The sequence below is a fragment of the Mobula hypostoma genome, chromosome 23, assembly GCF_963921235.1.
Source record: "Mobula hypostoma chromosome 23, sMobHyp1.1, whole genome shotgun sequence".
NCBI classification, from domain to species: Eukaryota; Metazoa; Chordata; class Chondrichthyes; order Myliobatiformes; family Myliobatidae; genus Mobula; species Mobula hypostoma.
In genome coordinates this window covers 58,313,428-58,338,090 of record NC_086119.1, presented here as the reverse complement: position 1 = coordinate 58,338,090, position 24,663 = coordinate 58,313,428, and the positions used below count along the sequence as shown (strand labels likewise).

The window sequence follows — 24,663 nt, the reverse complement described above, 5'->3', positions numbered from 1 at the left end:
ACGGTCACAAAAAAGTGCAGTGTAGATGGACAGTAAGGTGCACGGTCACTTCGAAGTAGATTGTCCTGATGAAGGGTTTCAGTCTGAAATGTCAACTGTTCACTCTTTTCCATAGGTGCTGCCTAGCCTGCTGAGTTCCTCCAGCATTTTGTGTGTATTACTTTGATTTCCGGCATCTGCAGATTTTCTCTTGTTTGTGGTCCATCTTATTGTACTAGGGAACCATTCAACAGTCTTTTAACAATGGATAGAAAATATTCCTCATTCTGGTGGTACATGCTTTCAGGCTTTTGCATCTTCTGCCCAATGGAACTGAGGAAGCAGAAAGTGTCCATGGAAACCAGATTGCTCCAATGAAATGTTGAACTGTGTCTGCAGTTTCTTGTGGTCTTGGACAGAGCTGTTGCCATAACAAGCAATGAGGCAGCTAGGACAAATGGCAAAGGTCAAGGGGTACATGTTGAATTTCTCTAGCCTCTTGACAAAGCAGAGGCACTGGCTCAGCATTTTAACCCTGGTGTCATAGTTACAGGATCATACAGGCTATTAGTGATGCCCATTGGAACTTGAAGCTGTGAATCTCAGCACCGTTGATGTAGACAGAAGGATGAGTGCACTAGCCCACTTCCAGGAGTCAAGAAACAACTGTTTTGTTTTACTGACATTTAGGGGCACATTGTTGTGATGAACTTTGACCTGTAATCCTCTATGCCCTGGTGATTCAGGTGCTCACCCAGATGCACCTGAAATGTCATGAGAGTCTCTGCCTCCATCAACCCCTCAGCATTGTGTTGAAAACTCCAATCACCCTTAAGGGGAAGGTGTTAGTGTTAGTGTCCGGGTGAGGGTGGGTTATCGGGATTGGGATGGGGTCGGTGGGAGTGTGGTTCAACTTCCCTCCCGCGCACCGTCCAATACATCACCGCCGCCATTTTGTGCACCGGGCAGGACGCAGGAGCGAAATGGCGGCGGGCGCGGGAGGCGGTGCGGTCCTCGGGCCGAACTAGGGAGGTGTGAGCTCAGGGTCCGCCGGCCCGTGATAGGGTAAAGGTAGGAGCTGCCTGATCAGACCAGCCACTTGCACTTAACTCCTTTCTATCTGTTTTTTAAAAAAATATTTAAAGTCATTATTTCCTTACTTCATCGCCCAGTTTGTGGTTTAGGCATGAACCAAACACACACAGTATTTGCGGAGAGGGGCGAGCAGGCACCCTCCCTACTCTTCAGTGACACCAACCCTTCCCTTCCCGTCAGCTCTGCCACAGGTCATTCCAAACTCGCCCCGAGTTCCAACCCACCCTCCCTGTCCCGCTCCCCCCAAATGCCCCAACCGCCCACATTGTCCCGCTCCCTACAAATGCCCCAACCCTCATTGCCGTGTTCCCATCAAGTACCCGCTAACCCCCTATTATCCTGCTTTTATCAAATGTCCCAGCTCCGTTGCCCCCTCCCATCAAATGCCTCACCACCCCTCACTTCCCTGCTTCCACAAAATGCCTCAACCTGACACTGCCCCACTCCCATCAAATGCTCCATCACTTCCATTTCCCTGTCTCAATCAAATGCCCCACCCCTCCTCTTACCCTATCCCTATCAAATGACCCACTACCCTCATTGCCCTGTTCCCATCGGATGACCCACTACCCCCATTGCCCTGTTCCCATCAAATGACCCACTACCCCCATTGCCCTGTTCCCATCAGATGACCCACTACCCCCCATTCCCGTGTTCCCATCAAATGACCCACTACCCCCCATTCCCGTGTTCCCATCAGATGACCCACTACCCCCATTCCCGTGTTCCCATCAAATGACCCACTACCTCCATTGCCCTGTTCCCATCAAATACCCCACTACCCCCATTGCCCTGTTCCCATCAAATGACCCACTACCCCATTGCCCTGTTCCCATTAAATGACCCACTACCCCATTGCCCTGTTCCCATCAAATAACCTACTACCCCCATTGTCCTGTTCCCATCAAATGCCCCACTACCCCCATTGCCCTGTTCCCATCAAATGCCCCACTACCCCCATTGCCCTGTTCCCATCAAATGCCCCACTACCCCCATTGCCCTGTTCCCATCAAATACCCCACTACCCCCATTGCCCTGTTCCCATCAAATGACCCACTACCCCATTGCTCTGTTCCCATCAAATGACCCACTACCCCATTGCCCTGTTCCCATCAAATAACGTACTACCCCCATTGCCCTGTTCCCATCAAATACCCCACTACCCCCATTGCCCTGTTCCCATCAAATGCCCCACTACCCCCATTGCCCTGTTCCCATCAAATGCCCCACTACCCCCATTGCCCTGTTCCCATCAAATGCCCCACTACCCCCATTGCCCTGTTCCCATCAGATGACCCACTACCCCCCATTCCCGTGTTCCCATCAAATGACCCACTACCCCCCATTCCCGTGTTCCCATCAGATGACCCACTACCCCCATTCACGTGTTCCCATCAAATGACCCACTACCTCCATTGCCCTGTTCCCATCAGATGACCCACTACCCCCATTGCCCTGTTCCCATCAAATACCCCACTACCCCCATTGCCCTGTTCCCATCAAATGACCTACTACCCCCATTGCCCTGTTCCCATCAAATGCCCCACTACCCCCATTGCCCTGTTCCCATCAAATGCCCCACTACCCCCATTGCCCTGTTCCCATCAAATAACCTACTACCCCCATTCCCGTGTTCCCATCAGATGACCCACTACCCCCATTCCCGTGTTCCCATCAAATGCCCCACTACCCCCATTGCCCTGTTCCCATCAAATACCCCACTACCCCCATTGCCCTGTTCCCATCAAATGACCCACTACCCCCATTGGCCTGTTCCCATCAAATGACCCACTACCCCCATTGGCCTGTTCCCATCATATGCCTCACTACCTCCTATTGCCCCCACTCTTATCAAATGCCCCATCATTCCCATGACTCCCTGTTCCCATCAAGTGCCTCACAACTCCCCATTGCCCTGCTTGGTGCTAATCATACAGTTACAGTGCCTTATAAAATTATTCAGCCCACACCTTTCACTCACATAAATGAGTATTACAATCAATGATTTTGAGCAATTTAACTGAATTTTTAATTTGTGAATCACATACTCCATGTTCACAGAAGAGCCCAAAAACAGGGAAATTGGTAAAGCTTGAAGAACTAAAAACTCAAAATTGGAAATGTTGACGGTTTAAAAGTATTCATTCTCTTTGCACCTCTTGCAGCTATTACAGCCAGTCGTCCTTTTGGATAAGTCACTATTAACTTTGTGCAACGTGATGGAGCAAGATTTGCCCATTCTGCCTTGCAGAATTGCTCCAGCTGTGCGAAGTTAGTTGAGGAGCAGTGGTGGACAGCCAGAGATGTTGGATCAGGTTATGGTCAGGACTCTGACTGGGCCACTCAAAGGCATCAATTTTCTTCTTTTGAAGCCCATTCCATGGTTGCTCTGGCATGTGTGCTTTTGATTGTTTTCCTGCTGAAAGACAAACTTCCTCCCCATTTTAAGCTTTCAGGCAGAGGCTAGCAGGTTTTTAATGCAGAATCTCTCTTTATTTAGCAGCATTCATCTTCCCATCAGTCCTGACCAGGCTTCCAGTGTGCTGTCGAAAAGCATCCCCGGAACTTGATGCTACCTTCACCATAGGGATGGTGTACCCTCGACGATGCACAGTATTAGATTTATGCCACGCATACTGCTTAGTGTTGAGGTCAAATAGTTCAAATATAGTCTCATTTGACCACAAGACCTTTTTCCACATCTTTTCAGTATCTTCTAAATGATTCATTGCAAAGTCTTTGTGGGCAAAGATATGCATTTTTGGGCTCTACTGTGGAAAAAAGCATGTGATTCACAAATGGAATTCTCAGTTAAATTGATTGAAATCCCTTTGTAATACTCATTTATGTGAACAAAGGGTTGGGGGCTGAATGCTCTTTCAAGTCACTGTATCTCACTTCTTACTATTTTCACATCCTGAAATTACCCGACATCGCTTTATTCTCCCAGCCCTTCCAATGTCCTTATATTCTCACAGCCTTTTCTATTCCCATAGTGCATCCAATTTCCAGACTCCCTGCAATTATAAGGGTCAATATCACCCCACTCTGATATTTCTCTTGTACTCTTGTTCTACTCCCCAACCATATTTCTTCCTGCTGTTCCTGCAGCTTCCAATTATCTTGGAGCTTGATATCACCACTGCCTGTACAATTTATCTTATTCCCTATCCTTGCCAAAGCTCTTCCGGTAAACTATCCCACTTCATTTTATTCTTACAAGCCCTCTAGTTTCACCGTTGGTTTCTACATCCACAGTCCACTGATTATTCCACTCCCTTTTTTTAATAATCCCTCCAATTAACTGCTCCCTCCTCTTCCTATAGCATCTATTGTTATCGCACTCGGTCTTGTCCCACAATCCTTTCAATTGTGCAACTGTGTCCTTTCTCATAGCTTCTCCAATTATCCACCTCTCACTATTCCCACAGCCTTTCCAATAATACTGAGCCCTCTTCTCCCCATTGATCTTTCTGACACCCACTTCCTTCCTCTTAAGATTCCATACGTAGTTTAATCACAAGTTTTATACCTGGAATCTGAACCCAATTGAATTACATTGGTCTGTTAGTTTATCTGATCTGTAATGTGAAACATTTTTAATGGTCATTGCCTAATAATTTCCTTCAGTGAAAAGAATACAATATTAAGTGAGGTACCTTTAAGGATAGTTTTTGCAAGGGCAGGTGTGAAGTTTTTCTAACTTGCTGGTTCCCTGTTCCCTTTTTCAGCCATACTGACACTTCGGTTTTATCTTCTAGAACACACGGCTCAGAATAGAAATTATAGGGTTATAGAGTAAACTCTGCAGCACTGCTTGGGTTTGGGGCTTTGTGCATTTAATATGTACTTCAGGATTAGTGAATATGAACTCTCGTGACATAATGGGTGAGCAAATGATCACACCACAGGTTAGTGAATAATCTCTGACATTACAGATTACTGAGTGTGATCTCTGACACTGCAGATCACTGAGTGTGATCTCTGACACTGCAGATTACTGAGTGTGATCTCTGATACTGCAGATCACTGAGTGTGATCTCTAACACTGCAGATCACTGAGTGTGATCTCTGACACTGCAGATTACTGAGTGTGATCTCTAACACTGCAGATCACTGAGTGTGATCTCTGACACTGCAGATTACTGAGTGTGATCTCTGATACGGCAGATCACTGAGTGTGATCTCTGACGAGACTGCAGATCACTGAGTGTGATCTCTGACGACAGTACAGATTACTGAGTGTGATCTCTGACGACAATACAGATTACTGAGTGTGATCTCTGACACTGCAGATCACTGAGTGTGATCTCTAACGAGACTGCAGATTACTGAGTGTGATCTCTGACACTGCAGATCACTGAGTGTGATCTCTGACACTGCAGATTACTGAGTGTAATCTCTGATACTGCAGATCACTGAGTGTGATCTCTGACGAGACTGCAGATCACTGAGTGTGATCTCTGACGACAGTACAGATTACTGAGTGTGATCTCTGACGACAATACAGATTACTGAGTGTGATCTCTGACACTGCAGATCACTGAGTGTGATCTCTGACACTGCAGATCACTGAGTGTGATCTCTAACGAGACTGCAGATTACTGAGTGTGATCTCTGACACTGCAGATCACTGAGTGTGATCTCTGATGAGACTGCAGATCACTGAGTGTGATCTCTAACGAGACTGCAAATCACTGAGTGTGATCTCTAACGAGACTGCAGATCACTGAGTGCGATCTCTGACGAGACTGCAGATCACTGAGTGCGATCTCTGACGAGACTGCAGATCACTGAGTGTGATCTCTGACGAGACTGCAGATCACTGAGTGCGATCTCTGACGAGACTGCAGATCACTAAGTGTGATCTCTGACGAGACTGCAGATCACTGAGTGTGATCTCTGACGAGACTGCAGATCACCGAGTGCAATCTCTGACGAGACGACAGATTACCGGGTGTGATCTCTGATGACAATACAGATTTCTGACGACAATATAGATTACTGAGCTTGATTTCTGACGACAATACAGATTACTGAGTGTGATCTCTGACGACATTACAGATTACTGTGTGTGATCTCCGACGAGACTACAGATTGCTGTATGTGATCTCTGACGAGACGACATATTACCGTGTGATCTCTGATGAGACTCCAGATTACTGAGTGTGAACGCTGACGACGCTGCAGATTACCGAGTGTGATCTCTGACGACAGTACAGATTACCGAGTGTGATCTCTGACGAGACTACAGATTACTGAGTGTGATCTCTGACGAGACTATAGATTACTGAGTGTGATCTCTGACGACAATACAGATTACTGAGTGTGATCTCTGATGACAGTACAGATTACTGAGTGTGATCTCTGACGAGACTACAGATTACTGAGTGTGATCTCTGACGAGATTACAGATTACCGAGTGTGATCTCTGACGAGATTACAGATTACCGAGTGTGATCTGTGACGAGACTGCAGATTACCGAGTGTGATCTCTGACGAGACTGCAGATTACCGAGTGTGATCTCTGACGAGACTGCAGATTACTGAGTGTGATCTCTGACGAGACTACTGATTACTGAGTGTGATCTCTGACGAGACTACAGATTACTGAGTGTGATCTCTGTCGAGACTACGGATTACTGAGTGTGATCTCTGACGAGACTACGGATTACTGAGTGTGATCTCTGTCGAGACTACGGATTACTGAGTGTGATCTCTGACGAGACTACGGATTACTGAGTGTGATCTCTGACGAGACTACGGATTACTGAGTGTGATCTCTGACGAGACTACGGATTACTGAGGGCGATCTCTGACGACATTACAGATTTCTGAGTGTGATCTCTGACGAGACTACAGATTACTGAGTGTGATCTCTGACGACACTACAGATTACTGAGTGTGATCTCTGACGACATTACAGATTTCTGAGTGTGATCTCTGACGAGACTGCAGATTACTGAGGCAGATCTCTGACGACATTACAGATTACCGAGTGTGATCTGTGACGAGACTGCAGATTACCGAGTGTGATCTGTGACGAGACTGCAGATTACCGAGTGTGATCTCTGACGAGACTGCAGATTACCGAGTGTGATCTCTGACGAGACTGCAGATTACTGAGTGTGATCTCTGACGAGACTACTGATTACTGAGTGTGATCTCTGACGAGACTACAGATTACTGAGTGTGATCTCTGTCGAGACTACGGATTACTGAGTGTGATCTCTGACGAGACTACGGATTACTGAGTGTGATCTCTGTCGAGACTACGGATTACTGAGTGTGATCTCTGACGAGACTACGGATTACTGAGTGTGATCTCTGACGAGACTACGGATTACTGAGGGCGATCTCTGACGACATTACAGATTTCTGAGTGTGATCTCTGATGACACTACAGATTACTGAGTGTGATCTCTGACGACACTACGGATTACTGAGTGTGATCTCTGTCGAGACTACGGATTACTGAGTGTGATCTCTGACGACACTACAGATTACTGTGAGCTCTGACGACACTACTGATTACTGAGTGTGATTTCTGATGACAATACAGATTACTGAGTGTGATTTCTGATGACACCAGATTAGTAAATTTTGATTAGTAAATATATGAAGTATTAGGAAGAGGTGCATGGTACAGCCTCAGAATAGAGGGATGTCCTTTTGGAACAGAAATGAGGAATTTTTTGTAGCCGAAGTGTGGTGAATCTGTGGTATTGATTGCCACAGATGGCTGTAGATGCCAAGTCGATGAGAATATTGAAAGCAGAGTTTGATAGGTTTTTGGTTAGGCAGGGCATGAAAAGTTACAGGGCAATGGCATGAGAATGGGGTAGTGAAGTATAATAAATCTGCCACTGCCATGATGGAATGGTGGAGCAGACTCGATGGGTCACGCAGTGTAATTCTGCTCCTGTGTCTTACGGTGTTATGTAGTAACAAGTATATGCTTAGAGAAATTGGGCTAAATGGACCTTTTCTGAACAGATTTTGTGAGGCATTGATTGTGTGGATAGTCAGAGGCTTTTTCCCAGGGCTGAAATGGCTGCCACAAGAGGGCATAGGTGTAAGGTGCTGGGAGTAGGTCCAGAGGAGATGTCAGGGGTAAGTCTTTTACGCATCGCATGGAATGGGCTGCCAGCAACGGTGGTGGAGGTGGATACAATACGGTCTTCCAAGAGACTTTTGGATAGGTACATGGAGCTTAGAAAAATAGAGGGCTATGGGTAACCCTAGTAATTTCTAAGGTAGGGACATGTTCGGCACAACTTTGTGGGCCAAGGGCCTGTATTGTGCTGTAGGTTTTCTATGTTTCTAATTACTTTAATTCTGATTGGACTACTTTTACTTGGCTCTTATGTGTAGTTTTGTTTTCTGTAGCTTTGGCTATGACTACTGGACAGCTGCATTCAGTTTCAGAGAACCAAATATTTCCAACCCAGACAACAATAGCTATTTCCTTTGGGAGTATTGTGACCAGAAGTCATCACTTCCTCATACTTCAATAATTTACTGTGTTGAGAAGCAAACTATTAAAAAAAAACTAGCAGCAGATAAATAGTGAGCATTTATACTTGGTGAAACAGGTGATTTTGTTAATGGGTTTACTCCACTGAAAATTGTAGTGAAAGACTTAAAACAAAAGCAGTGGCTATGAAGTTTTAAAAAAAGGATCTGGAAACACACGGAAGCTTGAGTGAAGGAGGATGTTATGAGACCATAAGACAAAGGAGCAGAAGTCGGCCATTCGGCCCATCGAGTCTGCTCCGCCATTTTATCATGAGCTGATCCATTCTCCTATTTAGTCCCACTCCCCCGCCCTCTCACCATAACCTTTGATGCCCTGGCTACTCAGATACCTATCAGTCTCTGCCTTAAATACACCCAATGACTTGGCCTCCACTGCTGCCCGTTGCAACAAATTCCATAGATTCACCACCCTCTGACTAAAAAAATTTCTTCACATTTCTGTTCTGAATGGGCGCCCTTCAATCCTTAAGTCATGCCCTCTCGTACTAGACTCCCCCATCACGGGAAACAACTTTGCCACATCCACTCTGTCCATGCCTTTTAACATTCGAAATGTTTCTATGAGGTCTCCCCTCATTCTTCTAAACTCCAAGGAATACAGTCCCAAGAGCGGACAAACGTTCCTCATATGTTAACCCTCTCATTCCCGGAATCATTCTAGTGAATCTTCTCTGTACCCTCTCCAACGTCAGCACATCCTTTCTTAAATAAGGAGACCAAAACTGCCCTCAGTACTCCAACTGAGGTCTCACCAGCGCCTTATAGAGCCTCAACATCACATCCCTGCTCCTATACTCTATTCCTCTAGAGATGAATGCCAACATTGCATTCGCCTTCTTCACTACTGACTCAACCTGGAGGTTAACTTTAAGGGTATCCTGTACGAGGACTCCCAAGTGCCATTGCATCTCAGAACTTTGAATTCTCTCCCTATTTAAATAATAGTCTGCCCGTTTATTTTTTCTGCCAAAGTGCATAACCATACACTTTCCAACATTGTACTTCATTTGCCACTTCTCTGCCCATTCTTCCAATCTATCCAAGTCTCTCTGCAGACTCTCTGTTTCTTCAGCACTACCGGCCCCTCCACCTATCTTCGTATCGTCAGCAGACTTAGCCACAAAGCCATCTATTCCATAATGCAAATCGTTGCTGTACAATGTGAAACGAAGCGGCCCCAACACGGACCCCTGTGGAACTGATAGTGGTGTACAGGATGACAGGAGGCATTGATAGAGTGGATGGTGAGTGACTTTTCCCCAGGGTGGAAATCCCTACTACCTGTAAAGTGATTGAAGGAAATTTTAGAAGCGATGTCAGAAGTAGTGTTTTTACATGGAGAGTGGTAGGTATGTGGAACGCACTGCCAGGGATGTTAGAGGTAGATGTATTAGGGACACTTAAGAGTTTCTTAAATGGATAGAAGGAAAATGGAGATGTATGCGGGAGGGAAGAAGTGGAATATAAAACTGAAGCAAGCCAAAACAAAAAAAAACTGTAACTGCTGGAGATACATACAAATACATACATACAAAACTAGTAAAGCAAGTTTTGAAGATGCAGTTAAAGTGTAGGAGTGAGTAGAACAAAAGTATGTAACTGAAATAGTGGAGGTAGGAGAGAGATAGAAAGATAAAAGTTGGTGATAGGGTCAGAAGATGGCAAAAGCATTTGTTAACAGAATATAAAAATTGAGGAGTATAGAAAGTGCAAAAAAAACTTAAGAAAGAAATCAGGAGGGCTAAAAGAAGACATAAGGTTGCTTTGGCAGTCGAGGTGAAGGATAATCCAAAGAGCTTCGACAGGTATATTAAGACCAAAAGGATAGTAAGGGATAAAATTGGTCCTCTTGAAGATCAGAGTGGTTGGCTATGTATGGAACCAAAAGAAATGGGGGAGATCTTAAATGTTTTTCTTTTGCGTCTAAGAAAACTGGCATGGACTCAATGGAAATAAGGCAAACAAATAGTGAGGTCATGGAACCTATACGGATTGAAGAGGAGGAGGTGCTTGCAATCTTGAGGCAAATCAGAGTAGATAAATCCCCAGGACTTGACAGGGTATTCCCTGGGACCTTGAAGGAGACTATTATTGAAATTGCAGGGGCCCTGGCAGATATATTTAAAATGTTGGTATCTACGGGTGAGGTGCCGGAGGATTGGAGGATAGCTGATGTTGTTCCGTTGTTTAAAAAAGGCTCTAAAAGTAATCCGGGAAATTATAGGCTGGTAAGTTTGACATCAGTAGTAGGTAAATTATTGGAAGGAGTACTAAGAGATAGGATCTACAAGTATTTGGATAGACAGGGACTTATTAGGGAGTGTCAACATGGTTTTATGCGTGATAGGTCATGTTTAACAAATCTAATAGAGTTTTTCGAGGAGGTTACCAGGAAAATGGATGAAGGGAAGGCAGTGGATGTTGTCTACATGGACTTCAGTAAGGCCTTTGACAAGGTCCCACATGGGAGCTTAGTTAGGAAGATTCAGTGGCTAGGTATACATAGAGAGGTAGTGAATTGGATTAGACATTGGCTCAATGGGAGAAGCCAGAGAGTGGTAGTGGAGGATTGTTTCTCTGAGTGGAGGCCTGTGACTAGTGGTGTGCCACAGGGATCAGTGCTGGGTCCATTGTTATTTGTCATAAGACCATAAGACAAAGGAGCAGAAGTAGGCCATTCGGCCCATCAAGTCTTCTCCACCATTTTATCATGAGCTGATCCATTCTCCTATTTAGTCCCACTCCCCTGCCTTCTCACCATAACCCTTGATGCCCTGGCTACTCAGATACCTATCAATCTCTGCCTTAAATACACCCAGTGACTTGGCCTCCACTGCTGCCCGTGGTAAAAAATTCCATAGATTCACCACCCTCTGACTAAAAAAATTTCTTCGCACTTCTGTTCTGAAAGGGTGCCCTTCAATCCTTAAGTCATGCCCTCTCGTACTAGACTCCCCCATCATGGGAAACAACTTTGCCACATCCACTCTGTCCATGCCTTTTAACATCTGGATGATAATGTGGTAAATTGGATCAGCAAATTTGCTGATGATACAAAGATTGGAGGTGTAGTGGACAGTGAGGAAGGTTTTCAAAGCCTGCAGAGGGGTTTGGACCAGCTGGAAAAATGGGCTGAAAAATGGCAGATGGAGTTTTAATACAGACAAGTGTGAGGTATTGCACTTTGGAAAGACAACCAAGGTAGAACATACAGGGTAAATGCCAGGGCACTGAGGAGTGCAGTAGAACAGAGGGATTTGGGAATACAGATGCAAAATTCCCTAAAAGTGGTGTCACAGGTAGATAGGGTCGTAAAGAGAGCTTTTGGTACATTGGCCTTTATAAATCAAAGTATTGAATATATGAGTTGGAAGGTTATGGTGAGTTTGTGTAAGGCATTGGTGAGGCCGAATTTGGAGTATTGTGTGCAGATTTGGTCACCAAATTACAGGAAGGATATTAATAAGGTTGAAAGAGTGCAGAGAAGGTTTACAAGGATGTTGCCGGGACTTGAGAAACTGAGTTACAGAGAAAGGTTGAATAGGTTAGGACTTTATTCCCTGGCGCATAGAAGAATGAGGGGGGATTTGATAGAGGTATATAAAATTATGATGGGTATAGATAGAGTGAATGCAAGCAGGCTTTTTCCACTGAGGCTAAGGACATGGGTTAAGGGTGAAGGGGGAAAAGTTTAAAGGGAACATTAGGGGGAGTTTCTTCACATAGAGTGGTGGGAGTGTAGAATGAGCTACCAGATGAAGTGGTAAACGTGGGCTCACTTTTAACATTTAAGAAAAACTTGGACAGGTACATGGATGAGAGGTGTATGGAGGGATATGGTCCAGGTGCAGGTCGATGGGACTAGGCAGGAAAATGGTTTGGCACAGCGAAGGGCCAAAAGACCTGTTTCTGTGCTGTAATGTTCTCTGGTTCTAATAGTTTTGAGAAGAGGTCATTTCTCACTCTGACCCAAACTAATTCTGCTTGATTTTCCAAACTAAAATTGTTGGAAACTGCTGCCTTTAATCCTATCTTTCATTATCAAGACTATTTGTTTCCTTTCTTCATTCTGCCTTTATTTTAACATAATTTGGGAATATTTAATATCTGTATCTTGATCATTTTGCATCCATGTCTCCACAATAGCCACAAAATTGGTCTTTTTACCAATTTTTCTCTAGTATGGGTATAGTTGGAAATCTGGGGATTGAAAATTGATTGTCACATGGAAGAGAGTTCAAATAAGTGGACCCTTTTCAAATAGGAGGGATTTAACAAGTGATGAGAGGGGAATGAAATGGAAGGCTTTTAAGTATGATACAAAAATAGTGGAAGAGCATGTTGTGATTAGGAAATTGTGATTGTGCAAATAGAATAAGTGATGCAGGTTTTGAGCAAAATGTTGACATTTCCCTTTTCCCTATAGATGCTGCTTGTCCTGTTGTGTTTTTCTAGCAGATAGTATTGCTGCAAGTTCCGGCACCTGTAGTCTCCAAGGTAGATGTTGTCAGTCGGGGAGAATCGTGAACAACAGAACTTAGCTGCAAACTAAGGGGCTGGTCACTTAAAACTAAGTTCATAGATATTTCTGGTCTTATAAGGTCGTGAGTCTCTGAAAATTTCTGCCCCGCACAGTGGTGGAGACCAGATGATTAGATATATTTAAGGTGGTGATAGATCGAGGAACTGACCTAGAAGAGAAGTTGAACCCAGCATAGACCAGCCATGATCATGTGAATGGCATGGTAGTCTTGAGGAGTCAGGGTCAGAATCACAGGAATTACAGGAAACTGGGTAGCGGTCAGGAAGCGGAAAGGGATTAAGGAACCATCGCAGTGTACCCTTGTGGCCATCCCCCCTCAACAACAGGATACTGTCGGGAGGATAACCAAACAGGAAAGTCACAGTGGTCGGGTCTCTGGGACCGAGTCTGCCTCTGACTCAGAAAGGAAGGAGAAAGAAGAGGCACACTGTGGTGATAGGGGTATTGTTAAGGGAATGGACAAGAGGTTCTGTGAGTGAGAAAGAGATTCCCAGTTGGTATGTTGCCTCCCGGGTGCCATGGACCGGGATATCTCAGATCATCTCCATTCCTTTCCTGTCCATATATCTATCCAATTTAACTTTAAACGACAACATCGAACCTGCCTCAACTACTTCTGCTGGAAGCTCGTTCCACATAGAAACATAGAAACATAGAAAATAGGTGCAGGAGTAGGCCATTCGGCCCTTCGAGCCTGCACCGCCATTTATTATGATCATGGCTGATCATCCAACTCAGAACCCAGCCTTCCCTCCATACCCCCTGACCCCTGTAGCCACAAGGGCCATATCTAACTTCCTTTTAAACATAGCTAATGAACTGGCCTCAACAGTTTGCTGTGGCAGAGAATTCCACAGATTCACCACTCTCTGTGTGAAGAAGTTTTTCCTAACCTCGGTCCTAAAAGGCTTCCCCTCTATCCTCAAACTGTGACCCCTCGTTCTAGACCTCCCCAACATCGGGAACAATCTTCCTGCATCTAGCCTGTCCAATCCCTTTAGGATCTTATACGTTTCAATCAGATCCCCCCTCAATCTTCTAAATTCCAACGAGTACAAGCCCAGTTCATCCAGTCTTTCTTCATATGAAAGACCTGCCATCCCAGGAATCAATCTGGTGAACCTTCTTTGTACTCCCTCTATGGCAAAGATGTCTTTCCTCAGATTAGGGGACCAAAACTGCACACAATACTCCAGGTGTGGTCTCACCAAGGCCTTGTACAACTGCAGTAGTACCTCCCTGCTCCTGTACTCGAATCCTCTCGCTATAAATGCCAGCATACCGTTCGCCTTTTTCACCGCCTGCTGTACCTGCATGCCCACTTTCAATGACTGGTGTATAATGACACCCAGGTCTCGTTGCACCTCCCCTTTTCCTAATCGGCCACCATTCAGATAATAATCTGTTTTCCTATTTTTGCCACCAAAGTGGATAACTTCACATTTATCCACATTAAATTGCATCTGCCATGAGTTTGCCCACTCACCCAACCTATCCAAGTCACCCTGCATCCTCTTAGCATCCTCCTCACTGCTAACACTGCCACCCAGCTTCGTGTCATCCGCAAACTTGGAGATGCTGCATTTAATTCCCTCATCCAAGTCATTAATATATATTGTAAACAACTGGGGTCCCAGCACTGAGCCTTGCGGTACCCCACTAGTCACCGCCTGCCATTCTGAAAAGGTCCCGTTTATTCCCACTCTTTGCTTCCTGTCTGCTAACCAATTCTCCACCCACACCAATACCTTACCCCCAATACCGTGTGCTTTAAGTTTGCACACTAATCTCCTATGTGGGACCTTGTCAAAAGCCTTTTGAAAATCCAAATATACCACATCCACTGGTTCTCCCCTATCCACTCTACTAGTTACATCCTCAAAAAATTCTATGAGATTCGTCAGACATGATTTTCCTTTCACAAATCCATGCTGACTTTGTCCGATCATTTCACCGCTTTCCAAATGTGCTGTTATCACATCCTTGATAACTGACTCCAGCAGTTTCCCCACCACCGACGTTAGGCTAACCGGCCTATAATTCCCCGGTTTCTCTCTCCCTCCTTTTTTAAAAAGTGGGGTTACATTAGCCACCCTCCAATCCTCAGGAACTAGTCCAGAATCTAACGAGTTTTGAAAAATTATCACTAATGCATCCACTATTTCTTGGGCCACTTCCTTAAGCACTCTGGGATGCAGACCATCTGGCCCTGGGGATTTATCTGCCTTCAATCCCTTCAATTTACCTAACACCACTTCCCTACTAACATGTATTTCGCTCAGTTCCTCCATCTCACTGGACCCTCTGTCCCTTACTATTTCTGGAAGATTATTTATGTCCTCCTTAGTGAAGACAGAACCAAAGTAATTATTCAATTGGTCTGCCATGTCCTTGCTCCCCATAATCAATTCACCTGTTTCTGTTTGCAGGGGACCTACATTTGTCTTTATCAGTCTTTTCCTTTTTACATATCTATAAAAGCTTTTACAGTCCGTTTTTATGTTCTCTGCCAGTTTTCTCTCATAATCTTTTTTCCCCTTCCTAATTAAGCCCTTTGTCCTCCTCTGCTGAACTCTGAATTTCTCCCAGTCCTCAGGTGAGCCACTTTCTCTGGCTAATTTGTATGCTACTTCTTTGGAATTGATACTATCCCTAATTTCTCTTGTTAGCCACGGGTGCACTACCTTCCTTGATTTATTCTTTTGCCAAACTGGGATGAACAATTGTTGTAGTTCATCCATGCAACCTTTAAATGCCTGCCATTGCATATCCACCGTCAATCCTTGAAGTGTCATTTGCCAGTCTATCTTAGCTAATTCATGTCTCATACCTTCAAAGTTACCCCTCTTTAAGTTCAGAACCTTTGTTTCTGAATTAACTACGTCACTCTCCATGTTAATGAAGAATTCCACCATATTATGGTCACTCTTACCCAAGGGGCCTCTCACGACAAGATCGCTAATTAACCCTTCCTCATTGCTCAAAACCCAGTCCAGAATAGCCTGCTCTCTAGTCGGTTCCTCGACATGTTGGTTCAAAAAACCATCCCGCATACATTCCAAGAAATCCTCTTCCTCAGCACCTTTACCAATTTGGTTCACCCAGTCTACATGTAGATTGAAGTCACCCATTATAACTGCTGTTCCTTTATTGCACACATTTCTAATTTCCTGTTTAATACCATCTCCGACCTCACTACTACTGTTAGGTGGCCTGTACACAACTCCCACCAGCGTCTTCTGCCCCTTAGTGTTACGCAGCTCTACCCATATCGATTCCACATCTTCCCGGCTTATGTCCTTCCTTTCTATTGCGTTAATCTCTTTTTTAACCAGCAACGCCACCCCACCTCCCCTTCCTTCGTGTCTATCCCTCCTGAATATTGAATACCCCTGAACGTTGAGCTCCCATCCCTGGTCACCCTGGAGCCATGTCTCTGTGATCCCAACTATATCATAATCATTAATAACAATCTGCACTTTCAATTCATCCACCTTATTACGAATGCTCCTTGCATTGACACATAAAGCCTTCAGGCACTCTTTTACAACTCTCTTAGCCCTTTTTAATGCTTGCCCTGGATTTGTCGGCCTGCCACTTTTACTTTTCCCCTTTGTACTTTTTGCTTCTACGCTCACTTTACACCCCTCTGTCTCTCTGCACTGGTTCCCATCCCTCTGTTGTGAACTAACCTCCTCACACCTAGCCGCTTTAATTTGATTCCCACCCCCCAACCATTCTAGTTTAAAGTCACCTCAGTAGCCCCCGCTAATCTCCCTGCCAGGATATTGGTCCCCCGAGGATTTAAGTGTAACCCGTCCTTTTTGTACAGGTCACACCTGCGCCAAAAGAGGTCCCAATGATCCAAAAACTTGAATCCCTGCCCCCTGCTCCAATCCCTCAGCCACGCATTTATCCTCCACCTCATCGCATTCCTACTCTCACTGTCGCGTGGCACAGGCAGTAATCCCGAGATTACTACCTTTGCGGTCCTTTTTCTCAACTCCCTTCCTAGCTCCCTATATTCTTCTTTCAGGACCTCATCCCTTTTCCTACCTATGTCATTGGTACCTATATGTACCAGGACCTCTGGCTCTTCACCCTCCCACTTCAGGATATCTTGGACACGATCAGAAATATCCCGGACCCTGGCACCAGGGAGGCAAACTACCATCCGAGTCTCTGGACTGCGTCCACAGAATCGCCTATCTGACCCCCTTACTATCGAGTCCCCTATCACAACTGCCCTCCTCTTCCTTGCCCTACCCTTCTGAGCTACAGGGCCAGACTCTGTGCCGGAGGCAGGGCCACTGTCGCTTCCCCCGGGTAAGCTGTCCCCCCCAACAGTACTCAAACAGGAGTACCTGTTGTTAAGGGGCACAGCCGCCGGGGTACTCCCCATCACCTTCCTTTTCCCCTTCCCCCTCCTAACCGTGACCCACTTGTCTGCCTCCCGTGGCCCCGGCGTGACCACCTGCCTTCCACTCCTCTCTATCACCTCCTCACTCTCCCTGACCAGACGAAGGTCATCGAGCTGCAGCTCCAGTTCCGTAACGCGGTCCCTTAGGAGCTGCATCTCGATGCACTTGGCGCAGATGTAGACGTCCGGGAGGCTTGGAGACTCCAGGGCCTCCCACATCCGACACCGAGAACAGCAAACTGCCCTCACAGTCATAATGCCCCTCTCCTCAAATAGCAACAGAAAATGAATGTCAAACCTTCCTCGCCTCACCCGCTTCCGCCTAAGCCCGGTGAGCCGAAGCCCTTAAGTCTTCACTCTGCTCCCGGCTCACTCCGCCGCCCGCAAACTACGCTGCCCGCTCTATGAGGCTCTGTTCCTTTTAAATCTGCCGCGCTGCACTGCCCTACGTCACACGCCTGCGCAGTCCCGCCTCTCAGAAAGCCGTTGGAGAAAAAAAAATAACGAAAATTTCAAAAATCTCTTTTTCGGCACTCCCACTCAGACTCTCAGACTCCTTCTTCGAATCAAATCCGAAGCAGGATGTCTGCCCTTTTAAATCTGCCGCGCTGCACTGCCCGACGTCACATGCCTGCGCAGTCCCGCCTCTCAGAAAGCCGTTGGAGAAAAAAAAAATAACGAAAATTTCAAAAATCTCTTTTTCGGCACTCCCACTCAGACTCTCAGACTCCTTCTTCGAATCAAATCCGAAGCAGGATGTCTGCCCTTTTAAATCTGCCGCGCTGCACTGCCCGACGTCACACGCCTGCGCAGTCCCGCCTCTCAGAAAGCCGTTGGAGAAAAAAAAATAACGAAAATTTCAAAAATCTCTTTTTCGGCACTCCCACTCAGACTCTCAGACTCCTTCTTCGAATCAAATCCGAAGCAGGATGTCTGCCCTTTTAAATCTGCCGCGCTGCACTGCCCGACGTCACACGCCTGCGCAGTCCCGCCTCTCAGAAAGCCGTTGGAGAAAAAAAAATAACGAAAATTTCAAAAATCTCTTTTTCGGCACTCCCACTCAGACTCTCAGACTCCTTCTTCGAATGACTACCACTCTCTGAGTAAAGAAGTTCCCCCTCATGTTATCCCTAAACATTTGCCCTTTAACTCTCAACTCATGTCCTCTTGTTTTAATCTCCCCCACTCTCAATGGAAAAAGCCTATCCACGTCAACTCTATCAATCCCCCTCGTAATTTTAAACACCTCTATCAAGTCCCCCCTCAACCTTCTAAGCTCCAAAGAATAAAGACCTAACTTGTTCAACCTTTCTCTGTAACTTAGGAGATGAAACCCAGGCAACATCTTAGTAAACCTCCTCTGTAGTCTCTCAATTTTATTAACATCTTTCCTATAATTCGGTGACCAGAACTGTACACAGTACTCCAAATTTGGCCTTACCAATGCCTTATACAATTTCAACATTACATCCCAACTCCTATACTCAATGCTCTGATTAATAAAGGCCAGCATACCAAAAGCTTTCTTCACCACCCTATCCACATGAGATTCCACCTTCAGGGAACTATGCACTATTATTCCTAGATCCCTCTGTTCTACAGCATTCTTCAATGCCCTACTATTTACCATGTATGTCCTATTTTGACTAGTCCTACCAAAATGTAGCACCTCACATTTATCAGCATTAAACTCCATCTGCCATCTTTCAGCCCACTATTCTAACTGGCCTAAATCTTTCTGCAAGCTTTGAAAACCTACTTCATTATCCACAACTCCACCTACCTTAGTATCATCTGCATACTTACTAATCCAATTTACCACCCCGTCATCCAGATCATTAATATATATGACAAACAACGTTGGACCCAGTACAGATCCCTGAGGCACACCGCTACACACCTTCCTCCAATCTGACACACAGTTATCCACCACTACTCTCTGGCGTCTCCCATCTAGCCACTGCTGAATCTACTACGTCGATATTAATGCCTAACGATTGAACCTTCCTAACTAACCTTCCGTGTGGAACCTTGTCAAAGGCCTTACTGAAGTACATATAGACAACATCCACAGCTTTACCCTCGTCAACTTTCTTAGTAACCTCATCAAAAAATTCAACAAGATTTGTCAAACATGACCTTCCACACACAAATCCATGTTGACTGTTCCTAATCAGACCCTGTCTATCCAGATAATTATATATACCATCTCTAAGAATACTTTCCATCAATTTACCCACCACTGACATCAAACGTACAGGCCGATAATTGCTAGGTTTACTCTTAGAACCCTTTTTAAACAATGGAACAACATGAGCAATACGCCAATCCTCCGGCACCATCCCCGTTTCTAATGACATTTGAAATATTTCTGTCAGTGCCCCTGCTATTTCCACACTAACTTCCCTCAAGATCCTAGGGAATATCTTGTCCAGACCTGGAGAATTATCCACTTTTATATTCCTTAAAAGTGCCGGTACTTCCTCTTCTTTAATCGTCATACTTTCCATAACTACCCTTCTTGTTTCCTTTACCTTACACAATTCAATATCCTTCTCCTTAGTGAATACCGAAGAAAAGAAATTGTTCAAAATCTCCCCCATCTCTGTTGGCTCCGCACATAGCCGTCCACTCTGATTCTCTAAGGAACCAATTGTACCCCTCACTATCCTTTTGCTATTAACATAACTGTAGAAACCCTTTGGATTTATTTTCACCTTACTTGCTAAAGCTGCCTTATATCTTCTTTTAGCTTTTCTAATTTCTTTCTTAAGATTCTTTTTACATTCTTTATATTCCTCGAGCACCTAACTCCAAGCTGCCTATATTTATTGAAGATCCCTTTCTTTTTCCGAACCAAGTTTCCACTATCCCTTGAAAACCATGGCTCTCTCAAACTTTTAACCTTTCCTTTCAACCTAACAGAAACATAAAGATCCTGCATCCTCAAAATTTCACCTTTAAATGACCTCCATTTCCCTATTACATCCTTCCCATAAAACAAATTGTCCCAATCCACTCCTTCTAAACCCTTTCGCATCTCCTCAAAGTTAGCCTTTCTCCAATCAAAAATCTCAATCCTGGGTCCAGTCCTATCCTTCTCTGTAATTATATTGAAACTAATGATATCGTTTTTAAGACCACACATCCTCCCAAACCAGTCTGTGTGGTTTCTCCCCACCCTCTTAATTTCTCCTAATATCCTGACCGTCTAATAAGCCGAGTAAACATAAAATATTGGTGGTGGAGGCGGACATGATAGGGTCTTTTAAGAGGCTCCTGGATAGGTACATGGAGCTTAGAAAAATAAAGAGCTATGGGTCACCCTAGGTAATTTCTAAGGTAAGGACATGTTCGGCACAGCTTTGTGGGCCAAAGGGCCTGTATTGTGCTGTAGGTTTTCTATGTTTCTATCAAATCTGAAGCAATTCTGAATTTTATTTGCAATGTTTAAGCTGAATGCTTTTGGTACATTTTAATATTTTTCAGAAGTCAGTCTGGAAAGCCATCTGTTATCCAGATTTTCCTGAAAGCTGGGTGTCAACAACAACATTGAGATGGCAGAAGACCGTAAGGGAAAACAGCAAAGTCAGAAAAAAGTGAGCCAGGTCTATCGGAGTTCAGCACATTCCCAGACTCTGCTGGATGGACTGGCTGCACTTCGGAGCAGTGCAAGTTTGTTTGATGTTACTCTTATCGTAGAGGGCAAGTCCATTGAAGCTCACCGCATACTTCTAGCAGCATCATGTGACTATTTTAGGTACTACACCAATCTAGTGGGTGTGGGTGTGGGTCTTTGTGGGTCTTCAGATTTTTGTCAGATAGTTGTGTGTCCATATGTTTCAGTGGATGACAAATGGTTTAATTTACTTTGCTAATTAATTGAATATTGCGACATTAAAACATTTCCATTTATTTGTATGTTCTTCCTGTTCCTTGTGATATATCAAAGAGCAGGCGACTGTTTGGGTCTATGTGTCTGAAAGTGTGAGGGAATCCTGATTTTTCTAAAATTTTCTGCCTTTCTATGCCTTTCTAAATTGTTAATAATGATTCACATAATTATTTTCCAGTAATCTATCCTCCACACAAGATGGACTGATTGATTAATTAATTGGTCTAAACCTTTCTTTCTTTTCAACGGTGATTCAATGTGGTGGTCCTGTGTACATGTAGCCAGGGATATTGGAAAAGTTATCACCAAAGCACCAAAGACTGTTATTTCCTCACTTGCTTCTCTTAATAACTGGGAAATGTTTATCTAGCTCAGGGGTCCCCAGTCTGGCAACCGTGGACTCCTTGTTTAATGGTATTGGTCCGTGGTATAAAATAGGTTGGGAACCCCTGATCAAACTCAGCATTTTCAAATTCAAGGATTCAATGTACATTTATAATCAAAGTATGTATAAATTATATAACCTTGAGATTTGTCTGCTTACAGGCAATCATGAAGCAAGAAACCCAGAAGAACCAATTTCTTTCTTTCAGGTGTTTTTATTGTGAAACAACATCAGCTTAACCACAACCGACGATGTCCTGAAGTACAATGCTTCTTTTTCCTTTTCTTTCTTATAATAACATAATGAAGGTCAAATGAATGTATGTATAGTCTTACGTACCCCGTAACTGGGTTGCCAAACCAGCAGAAATGGATCACTCAGTTGGAGTCTGGAGTACTAGAACTAAGAAAGTTTTATTAAAGAAGCAAGCAACACAGTAATCGAAAGGATAATAAATGCAACAGTTCAGCGATGATAAACACATGTGCACAGAATTAAGATAACAGCATCAATCAAGCTCTATCGTTGTCTAGGGGTAAATGACCAAATTTCAAAGTGACTCAAAGTTCAGTCCAGTTTAGTAGTTCAGTTCGCAGTAATCGTTGCCATGGCGATGGACAACGTGGGGGGAAGAGAGAGAGAGGGAACAGGAACAACTGATTATTCAGACACGGCTTCACTCACAGACCGGCGAGATGGCTCACAAACAGCTTTTGGGCGGGTCCTTGGTGATGTCACCTGAGGTCACCGACTGTGACCCCTCCTCCAGATGCGGTCGATCCTCTGCAGTGAACCCGGCACCCAGGCAAGGGCGGACACACACCGGGTTCCCGCTGATCGTACCTTTCCACCCTGGCCGTTGTCTGGTACTTCCCACCGACTCGTGAGAAGTGTACCGCTTCCAGGGTCTCGTTACCTCGGGTGGCGTGTGTCCTGCCTTAGCGAACCTGTCCCTTTTTATCCCCCTGCTGGGGTATCGCCTGTCCATCACTTCAAACAGTTCAAGGTTCAAAGGGGGGAGCTGCTCCAGACAGCTCTCTCTCCCCCGTCCCTTCATTACACATCTCCAGACGCTGCTCCATTGTTCCTTATCTCTCCTTCCCCTGAGGGCAGGTGGCAGACCACTTGCTGATGTCACTGATGCTAACCCAGGCCAGCAAACATCTTAATTTTATGTGTATTCTCGTCACAATAGTAAACAAGCAAAAAGCAAAGGAAACCCTACCACCCCGTCTCCTTTCCCCTTCCCAGCCCTCCCCTCCCCTCACCCCCCTGTATGTGCTGTTTAAGTCCCACCGCCCCCCACACTTAGTTCAGCTGTCGGTCTCTTCTAAATACAACAGTAATGGTTGCCAAATTTTTAATTCCTTGAGTCAGTCCTTGATAACGTATCTTATCCTCTCTAGATGCAGAGTATCCATTAATGCAGCCAGCCATTGTCTGAGTGATGGAGTTTCCTCCTTTTTCCAGAACATCAGTATGAGTTTCCCTTCATTAAGTATGCCATAGGTCGGGAGTTGTTGCTGGGTAGCCTGGAATTTATTTGACCTCGCAGAAGTTCCAAAAATTATTAAAGTGGGGTCTGGTATTATCTGAACCTCTAGTACCTTCGATAGGACCTCAAATACTTGCTTCCAATACTCTTGTATCCTGGGACGTAAAGGATAACTATGTAACAAATTTGTCTCCGAGGACTTGCATTTCTCACGCATTGGGGGCATATTTTATGAATCCTTACTTTTGAGTAATGTAGTCTATGTAGGATTTTAAATTGTATGAAACAATGTCTGACATTGATGGAACAGGAGTTAATATACTCCAAAGCCTCATTCCATATAACCTCCTCTATCTCTGTACCCAACTCCTTTTCCCACTCTTTTTTTAATATTATCCATTGTTGTATGACACTTGTTTTGTATGGCATCATACAGATAAGCAAAGAACATGATCTTAAATGATTATCTAATTTAACAGGTTCTGCCATCTCAAAACCAGAAAGATGTGATCTTTTATAGTGTCTTAGCTGGAGATACCTGAAAAAATAACACTTTTGCAATCCAAATTTGTCCTGGAGCTGCCGAAATGATGCAAAATTCCCTTGTATGTATTAGTCTCCAACGCTGCATATCCCTAATTCTCACCATGTATCAAAGGCCCCATCTATACATGAGGAGATAAAAGAGGTTCGCTAATATAGGTACAAGAAAAGATAATGTTCTGAGTTTCAAATGCTTCCCCATTTGTCTCCACATCTGTATGGTGCTATGGATAATGGGATTGCCTCTATAACAGGCTTTATTTAACCGAAACAACAGGAATTCTGCAGATGCTGGAAATTCAAGCAACACACATCAAAGTTGCTGGTGAACGCAGCAGGCCAAGCAGCATCTATAGGAAGAGGCGCAGTTGATGTTTCAGGCCGAGACCCTTCGTCAGGACTAACTGAAGGAAGAGTGAGTAAGGGATTTGAAAGCTGGAGGGGGAGATGCAAAATGATAGGAGAAGACAGGAAGGGGAGGGATAGAGCCGAGAGCCGGACAGGTGATAGGCAAAAGGGGATACGAGAGGATCATAGGACAGGAGGTCCGGGAAGAAAGACGGGGAGGGGGGTGACCCAGAGGATGGGCAAGAGGTATATTCAGAGGGACAGAGGGAGAAAAAGGAGAGTGAGAGAAAGAATGTGTGCATAAAAATGAGTAACAGATGGGGTACGAGGGGGAGGTGGGGCCTAGCGGAAGTTAGAGAAGTCAATGTTCATGCCATCAGGTTGGAGGCTACCCAGACGGAATATAAGGTGGTGTTCCTCC

General features: G+C 44.8%; 1 protein-coding gene across 3 annotated transcripts in view; it reads left to right on the top strand.

The window, feature by feature from the left end:
* Positions 1-937: 937 nt before the first annotated feature.
* Positions 938-24,663, top strand: part of klhl22 (kelch-like family member 22) — a 106,274-nt gene continuing 82,548 nt past the window's right edge. For 2 of the 3 annotated variants that reach the window (XM_063031722.1, XM_063031719.1), the window contains exons 1-2: positions 938-1,050; positions 21,066-21,336. In XM_063031722.1, coding sequence (XP_062887792.1) covers positions 21,134-21,336 — 203 coding nt within the window. In that variant the 5' untranslated portion in view covers positions 938-1,050; positions 21,066-21,133. Of the gene's footprint in view, positions 1,051-9,657; positions 9,858-21,065; positions 21,337-24,663 lie in introns of all 3 variants that reach the window. The other variant, XM_063031720.1, reaches the window with a different exon arrangement.